Source organism: Lathamus discolor, chromosome 3 (genome assembly GCF_037157495.1).
Source record: "Lathamus discolor isolate bLatDis1 chromosome 3, bLatDis1.hap1, whole genome shotgun sequence".
In the NCBI taxonomy this organism is placed as follows: Eukaryota; Metazoa; Chordata; class Aves; order Psittaciformes; family Psittacidae; genus Lathamus; species Lathamus discolor.
Window position 1 is genome coordinate 65253948 of NC_088886.1, and position 8415 is coordinate 65262362.

The 8415-nt window shown below is 50.7% G+C and overlaps 1 protein-coding gene across 2 annotated transcripts; it reads left to right on the plus strand.

The window, feature by feature from the left end:
• The first annotated feature begins 1339 nt into the window (after positions 1–1339).
• LOC136009617 (pancreatic alpha-amylase-like) lies at positions 1340–6559 on the plus strand. Of its 2 annotated transcripts, XM_065669606.1 has the most exons (11): positions 1340–1518; positions 1989–2232; positions 2815–2961; positions 3169–3366; positions 4191–4421; positions 4795–4928; positions 5019–5141; positions 5255–5354; positions 5560–5681; positions 5792–5917; positions 6243–6559. In XM_065669606.1, the coding sequence occupies exons 2-11, from the start codon at positions 2065–2067 to the stop codon at positions 6430–6432; spliced, it is 1539 nt and encodes a 512-aa protein (XP_065525678.1). In that variant the 5' UTR covers positions 1340–1518; positions 1989–2064; the 3' UTR covers positions 6433–6559. The 2 variants fall into 2 exon arrangements, with proteins under 2 accessions (XP_065525678.1, XP_065525679.1); XM_065669607.1 differs by lacking the exons at positions 1340–1518; positions 1989–2232 and adding an exon at positions 2547–2687.
• The last annotated feature ends 1856 nt before the right edge of the window (positions 6560–8415 follow it).

Consider the following 8415-nt stretch of genomic DNA (forward strand, 5'->3'; position numbering starts at 1 on the left):
CCCCACACCTGTCTGGCTAAACCAGGAAGATACTGATATTGTTTGAATTATTTCAGGGATAGAGTGTTATCATTGCAGCAGATGCACTCCAATGACATGGCTGTTTACCTAAAATAAAGGCCACCCTCCAGCCCTCTTTGTGCTAAGATAAGTCAGCATTCTTTGCAACACCTGTGGACAACCAGCACCTGCATTATTTTCCACGAGGCTCCTGGCCAGGTCACTTTCCTCTCTCCTCTGAGCTTTGTTCTTGTGTCAGGGTTTACTGCTCAGTCACATGCTGGTACGTCTTGCGTACACATTGACGCTGCAGCACCGCACTGGGAAACCGCTGCCATTGTTAGCATGGTAGCGATGGGCAGAGCTGTAATACGGCCACATAGGGACATAGAAGAACAGGCCCGCTTGAAAGCAGTTTTACTCAAGTTAGTAAGTAAAGTCAAGTTTGACATTTGCAGTGTCAAAGCCTGCTCATGAGGAGGTCTCATTTTGAAGCCTGGAACCCACATCCTCCGGGGGTCCGCTGCCACCAGGTTTCCAACTCTATGGGGAGATGAAATGGATTAAACCACACAGTTTTCAAACGGGGGCGGCAGAGGGCTGGGTTCCCATCTGCCTTGTGTTGGAACACCCCTGAAATCATTTTCTACCCGTTGCGTCCGGCTGTCAAGGACCGGTCCTTCCTCTTTTTTGGCTGATAACATCGTGTTTCGGGAGCAAACGCAGGTCACTGGAAACACAATGTCAGGCAGCGATATGCCATGACATCAGTGGAAGCACACCGGGACCAGCGATGTAGAAATTAACTGGGTGCACGTTTTTGGTTGCTCTTGTTAGTACTGAGGAATGGTGGGGAGGGGTCTGTGCTCACTTGACCGGTAATCGCAAGATGTGTAATCATCTTACAGGTTCCTTGCTGTCAGCGAGTAGGCAAGGTCGTTTGCAGTAATTTAGTCTGTCATAGTTGTAGTGGAAAAAGAAACCTTTCATAAGGCCCGTGACATGTAAACGAACAGGTGGGCAAATGGGCCCCGCTTCTGCTTTTTGTCCTTGAAGACCGATTCTGGCAAGGAGAAGAAGGCATGTGACATGTTCAGTGGCGTGGCTACTTTCAGAAAGAGCATGCCTGTGACAGTTGAGCTATAAAGTGCACTGAGGTTTCTTTTATCTTGCAGTGGGTGTGCCGTTTGGCAGATTCTTTGGTTTCCTCACAGATATTCCTTGAATGTCAGGGTCTCCCTGCTCTCCATGTTCTCACAGAGTGTTGTTATATCCTTGCTGCGAGTAGAGAGAATAATCCCTTTAGAGCTGACTTTGGGTTTCCTTCCTTGACTCAGGTGAACCACTGGTCACTGAAACTGCTGGTCAGCGTTACGCAGAGTCTCTGTTGGAGAGGGAACCACGTGCAGCTCCAATCACGTTTAATCGTGTAGAACAACATTTGCTCTGTGCAACTGAGGGAAGAAAACCAGCAGAGACTGGGCAGCGATGCCAGAAAACCGTCAGACATGAAAAAAGGTCAGTTTGTGGTTACCAGTGTGGCTCACCCGGTGCAGCCCTCCCCCCGCCCCCCCCCCCCAGCCCTGCGACGTATTGTGCGATACTTCTGTTAGTGATTCGAGAGGTAGCCTGGTTTGAGCTCGGACTAATCCTGAGCCCTGGACACCTGCGAATGCTGGCAAAGTCATTCCTTCTGCTAGCACTGTTAAAGTTCCAGGTGTCTTTTTATCGCCTTCCTTTCCTGTTTCCTTGCAGAGCCCCCCTTGAGGGTCTGTGCGTTACTTCTTGGAATCCCTTGGATATCCATGCTTGCACGATTGGAAAGAGTACGATTCTGAATTTGGGTTTACGATAAAGTACAATCATTGTGAAAAGGTGTTTTATCTTCAGCTGTTGGGCAATCCAGGAAGAAACAAAACGGAAGAAGGGTATCGAGCCAGCTAGCCAAATAATAACTGATAGCATCTGCTCTGTGTGAATTTTGACAGCTGCGGTAGGAACCGTGTCATCTTGCAGGAGTATAAATTGCCAGCAGAGAGACCGCAGCCCCACACTGAAGGCATCATGCGAGTCCTCCTCCTGCTCGCAGCTCTAGGGTTCTGCTGGGGGCAGTACAACCCCAACACTCAGGCCGGGAGGACGTCTATCGTACATCTCTTTGAATGGCGCTGGGCCGATATTGCTCTTGAGTGTGAGCGCTATTTAGCTCCTTATGGATTCGGAGGAGTTCAGGTAAGCTGTTTCCTGTGAGTAGGTCGGGAAACGGCAGCGTAGCATTCGATTAATAAATCAGAATGCCTGAATTAGAGCCAGCCAGCCCCAAGTCACTTTGGGGGTGGGAAGGGGAGGACGGAAGCAGTAACCCCACAGCCTGCAGGGCCAGTGCCTGATCTTGTTTCTCTAGCACATCAGTTAGAAAGGGGCACGCTTTCTTCTGAAGGGCTTCCGCCGAAAAGCTCGGTTTTCCTCTTTGCCTTCTTCCAAGGGATGCGCATAAGAATTGAGGTTTGGCTTTCCTAAGTAGTCACTATTGCAGTGAAAAGAATTCCTGTGTCTTCAGCCCTGCCATGTGCGTGTCCATGGAAGCAGGCCCACGCTGGACCCGGGCAGCCCACAGGAACGAAAGCAAACTTCTTTCTTGCCAGCCTGCAAGAGAGACACCTCGCAGAGCTGAGCTCACGCTGTGGGTGAGAGAGACTGGGTTAGGCGCGAGCCTGCCCCTGAGGGGCGGAGGTGCCGAGTGCAGGTGTGACCCTTAAAACCTTGAAATAAACCCAGTGGATTTCCTCTCAAAGCGCACCATTTCCTCCGCAGGTTTCACCTCCAAATGAAAACATTGTCGTTACTAACCCAAACAGACCCTGGTGGGAAAGATACCAGCCCATCAGCTACAAGCTCTGCACTCGGTCAGGAAATGAAGACGAGTTCAGAGACATGGTGACCAGATGCAACAACGTTGGAGTAAGTGCACTGACAATCTGTATCTGGTACGGCAAGGAGTGCCGTATCAGCTGAGGGAATTTAGTGCTTCTCTCCTCAAAGGAGGCATCAACTGAGAACGAACTGTAGGGGACCAGCAAATTCGAGTGAATGGTGATGTGGTGGAGCTCTGTCTCTCCCTTCCCCATCTCTGCAAACCATACTGAAATGCACTTGTTGCTTTTCCAGGTGCGCATTTATGTGGATGCTGTCGTCAACCACATGTGTGGCTCCGGGGGTGGCTCAGGCACTCATTCTACCTGCGGAAGCTACTTTAATGCCGGCAACAGAGAATTTCCAGCTGTGCCGTACTCTGCCTGGGATTTCAATGATGGCAAATGTAAAACTCGAAGTGGAGAAATTGAAAGTTATAGTGATAAATATCAGGTAACTTTCTCGGACAAAAGTTGGAAAGCTTTTTCTTTTCTTGCTTTTCTAATTTGTCTGCTTGTTGGGTTTTGTGTTTTGTTTTGTTCTCCTTTTCTTAAACCCTGCTGTGTAAACATTACAGGGAGGCCAAAGAAAGGCATTGGTTTCTCACCGAAGCTGTGCTTGGTCACCTGACAACTGAATGAAGTAGTGAGCATGGGGTCAAGAAAGGCACTTCTCGTGCCAAACGTTCCAAGTACTGAGAAATCAAGAACCCTCCGCACATGTTGCCCGTAGGCACGTGCAGGACCTGGCTCCTGCAGTGGGCCCAGTGTGCTCAGCTCAGCCAGTGAGCTCTTTCTTACAGCTCGTAAACTCAGCTGATATTGATCAGGAGCCCCCATGGAAACCTGACAGCAGCGCAAACTGGGCCCTTGGCTGAGCGACTGACTCGTTTTGGTTGGTGACGCGTGTGGCAGTTCTTTTCGCAAGGTTGCCGCTCCTCCTTCGGGGTTGAGATAAAGACAAGCTGAACAGGGAAGGCAAAAGCCACACACGCAAGCAAAGCGGAACGATGAATTCAGTCAGCACTTGCCGACCGTAGGCAGTTGTTCAGCCATCTCCAGGACAGTGGGGCTACATCACAAACCCTCCTCTCTCCCAGCGTCCCCCCTTCCTTCTTCTTCCCACAGCTTTATTATGCCGAGCATGAGGTCATATGGCAAACAAACAGAATTGATTTCATGGCTCTAAAGGTGTAAGCATTTCACTGGAAGGTGTTACAAGCTGACAGAGTGGCACCTCCTAACTCTTCTGGGGTTTTTTTTCCCTTCATTTTCCAGATCCGGGACTGTCGCTTGTCTGGCCTTCTTGATCTGGCCCTGGAGAAGGACTATGTCCGCTCAGAAGTTGCTCAGTACATGAACCATCTCATTGATATTGGCGTAGCAGGCTTCCGAATTGATGCTGCCAAGCATATGTGGCCTGAGGACATTAAAGCATTTCTGGACAAGCTGAAAGATCTAAATACTCGATGGTTTTCTGCAGGAACAAGACCTTTCATTTACCAGGAGGTAATCTCCATCTTTTCTCCTCAATGGTTTGCCTTTGTCTTTAGTACCTCTTGTACCTCCCTCCTTCGGAGGCCTTTGCTGTAGAGAGAGCTAGGCTTTTCTTGGGAGCAGCCCTGCAGCCCTAAGTACTTCTCTAAAAATGCCTCCACATCTTCTTGCCCTTGAGCTTCACCTCTTCTTTCTTTAGTCGTGTTCTCTCACACGTGTTCACCGTGTATTCTGCCAACTCTGAGCTGACCTGCACAGGAGAAATAAACATACTTGAATCTTTTCTCTCCAAGTGTAAGGCAAGAGCTAATGCTGCGGCCTGTACACTGCCTTTTTTGTCTCTGTGAGACAAGAACAGGGGCACAGTTTCTCCTCTGTGTACCAGGTAATTGACTTGGGTGGAGAGCCGATCACAGGCAGTGAGTACTTTGGAAACGGCCGAGTGACGGAATTCAAATACGGTGCCAGACTGGGGACGGTGATCCGCAAGTGGAATGGAGAAAAGATGTCTTACTTAAAGTAAGGATGAAGATGTTGCGACTTACGCACTGGGGTAGCCTGGGTACAGCGGTGGCCAGGGTAAGTTCAAGTCTCTGTGTTTTTGGCCAGGAACTGGGGAGAAGGCTGGGGCTTTGTGCCTTCCGACAGAGCCCTGGTCTTTGTGGATAATCACGACAACCAGCGGGGGCACGGGGCCGGTGGGGCTTCCATTCTGACCTTCTGGGACGCCAGGTAAAGGACGGCTCTTGTCTGGGCGGTGCTTCTTCCGTCTGCTTGTTTGCGTCTCTGTTTTCTGGCACGGTTTCTCGTCCCATGTCTCGTGACTCTCTTTGTCCAACCAACAGGCTTTATAAAATGGCAGTTGGTTTCATGCTCGCTCATCCGTATGGGTTCACACGTGTGATGTCAAGTTTTCGCTGGCCAAGACATTTTGTAAACGGACAGGTAAGCTCGTCATGCTGAACAGAGCTTCGTGGTGAAGGAGGACCAGAAGAGGGCCAGAGAAGCGGTCTGGCGTGTTCAGATTAGTGAAGTGATTTCTCTGTCCCACGTGGGATCTAGCAGGTGGACGCCCCACCTAGCTTTTGTCTACAGATAGGCTCTCTGAATTTTTCAGTGAGAAGTTTTAACCTTCTCCTTTGAACTACAGGACGTCAATGACTGGGTTGGACCACCAAGTAACTCCGATGGATCAACAAAGGCCGTTACGATCAACGCAGACACTACCTGTGGCAATGACTGGGTTTGTGAACATCGCTGGCATCAAATCCGGTAGGTCGCTGTGGAGACGAAAAGAAGTAAGAGTTGTTGCTTTTGCTTCGAATTCCTCGTGGCTTTAGAGCCCTCGCAGCCCCAGGGACAGCAATCCCTTGCATTTTCAGGAACATGGTTGTCTTCCGTAACGTGGTGGACGGTCAGCCTTTCTCCAACTGGTGGGACAACGGCAGCAACCAAGTAGCTTTTGGCCGCGGCAATAAAGGCTTCATCGTTTTCAATAACGATGACTGGTAAGTCAGTGGGAGAAGACCGTGTCCTCAGAGAAGAGCACAGCATCCCTGACGAGCAACGCTGATGGGAAGGGGAATGGCCTTTTCTCCTGATGAGGGCGCTCGCGCCAGCCTGCGCCAGAGATCCTTGGCTCGCATGCCTGGTCTAGAGAGCCAAAATGGGAGCGCAGGGAGCAAAGCGGGGATAGGATCGGAAAGCTCACCCTCTACATTGCCAAATGTTCAAAGTGAGGGAGTAGCATCAGGTTCAGAAAGCCTCTATACCCGGTTTGAATTACCTGTTTGGGAAGCACTGGATAAAGAGGTTCCACTTCTTTTCACGCAGGGATATGAACGTCAGTTTGCAAACTGGGCTGCCTGCTGGTACCTACTGTGATGTTATTTCTGGAGATAAGGAGGGCAACCGATGCACTGGGAGTCAGGTGTATGTTTCTGGGGACGGAATGGCTAATTTCCAGATTAGTAACCAGGCTGAAGATCCATTCATGGCAATTCACGTTAATGCCAAGTTGTAACTCGGGAGAAACATCCTTCTCCGTTTGGTCTCTGCATTACCGTTTCCCCCGTAACCGGTGACTCCCTGGTATTTGAACAGCAGTGATTCTCTGTATCTAGTGATTAATAAATGTCAAGCAAATTGAAGAGTCGTGTATTTTCCCTTACTGAACCGGACGGTAACTTTATCGCGTCACAAGTAGTGGCAGTGCAGTGCTGTGTTTTAAGGCGATGCAGCACTCCGTTTCCCACATCAGAGAAAGAGGGGAGAGCGTAAAATACAAGAAATAAATGGGACCCAAAGCAACACGTGGGCGAGTTAGAAACGTGTTACTTCTAGGGCCGATACGTACTGACACATCTACATCCCAGATGAGCCACGCTGTGGGCAGTCAGCTGCCAGTAGTGCGTAGGCACCCAGGAGAGTTGGATCTGTTCCTTGCGGCAAAGCAAAGCCCGGGCTCTGCATCGGCAGAGGAAGCTGGGCCATGCCAATTCAGTTATTCCAGCCCATGACACCAGTCAAGCCAGCGGGCTGCCTGGTTCACAGTCCGCCTCTGCCTGTACAGATCTAAAGCACAGACCTTACCTGGTTAGCCGCAGTGTCCTGCTGGGAACAAATGTTCACTGTGGCCGTTCCAAAGGTGCCTGAGAAGGGCGCCGTTTACTCAAGCATCGGTTAGAGCTCTGGACAGTGGCGTCAACGCCAGCATATGCTTGTCTCTGTGGAGGGCTTGGCTTGCCTATCCAGTAACATCTCTGAGCACTACGCAGAAGGAGCACAGACTTGGCGGCTTTCCCGACTTCATTGTCAGCCGTGAGGAAATGCCGAGGTCAGTGTGAGTCTGCTTTAAGTCAGAATGTCTGCTTGGCTACAATACTCATTGCAACGCAGTCCTGAGGGGCCACTGTCAGAGGAACGCCCGGACGTCTTCTTTTTGTGGTCAAGGTGTACTCCTAGGGACAGGCCTGCCTTTTGTGGTGGGAGAGGGAGAGCGTGCAGCTGCTGGAGGGTGGATAATGGCTCTCAGCGTGCCCAAGGGCTCCGGGTGCCTGGCAAGGCAGCGATGGTGTGGGAGGAAGGGGCCAGGTAGTGTGCCTGTCCCAGAGGCCAGACCTTCCGCCTGTCTCCGTTGCTCGCTGTGGCCAGCACCGCCTTGCTGAGGGCAGGGGACCTGCAGGCAAAACACAGCCCCTGGGGCTGCTCCCTGGAGCGGTGTCAAAGAGTGGGAGAGCCGTGTGGCAGGATGGTAAGAGCTATTTGCAAACCTGTCGCTTGCCACCAGGGTCAGGGCAGGGAGCCCTTCTGCTCTTTGGAAGCAGACAGGCTCCTCTCTTTGTCATGCAAATGGGGCTGGCAAAGGGATGGATCCACATCTACTTTGTGCTACAACATCCCTGAAGCCATTCTTCAGGAAAGCTGGTCTAAAAGCGTGACATCTCATGTAGCGGCGTGACAGTGGCAGTATCTTGGCAGCTGAAAACTGACCATCAAGGTGATGACTGTGTCTCCCCTGTGGCATGACTTTCTAGGTCTTTCAGCTAGGACAGCTTTATCTTTTCCGGTAATAGCTGTGTCTGTGCTTCTCTGAGACCACTGTTTGCTACCCTTCCTGGGGTTGCCAGGGGTCTTGCTGTGGCAGATAACCACTGAAATCTGAGCACTGTTTCTTTCCTGAGAGGAGGGCAATCTCAGCCTTGGAGCGTATTAAGATACTCACCTGTCTGGAGAGCAGCAGTCAATGTAGACGTTCTTGTTTTGTGAAGATGATAAGTGAAGTCTAAGATCTCTCTGTGAGCAGCCTTAAGACTGCCATCTACCTTAGTCTTGTACGGATTCCTTTCTAATAATCCGTCTGGGGATGCTTGGATGGTGCGCTTAAGACGCAGGTGCGCCTAACTGCCTTTACGTACCCTTCAAGCCATCATCATGATACAACACAGCAGTATTGCTTATTCACTTGGTGAAGCTGAACAGCAGCAGGGTGGACGATAACATAGGG

Excerpts from the sequence above, each read along its gene's own strand:
- LOC136009617 (XM_065669606.1), top strand. The coding sequence starts at position 2,065 with ATGCGAGTCCTCCTCCTGCTCGCAGCTCTAGGGTTCTGCTGGGGGCAG. Across the intron at positions 2,962-3,168 it reads CCAGATGCAACAACGTTGGA|GTGCGCATTTATGTGGATGC; the intron begins GTAAGTGCACTG and ends TTGCTTTTCCAG. Across the intron at positions 5,682-5,791 it reads CATCGCTGGCATCAAATCCG|GAACATGGTTGTCTTCCGTA; the intron begins GTAGGTCGCTGT and ends TTGCATTTTCAG.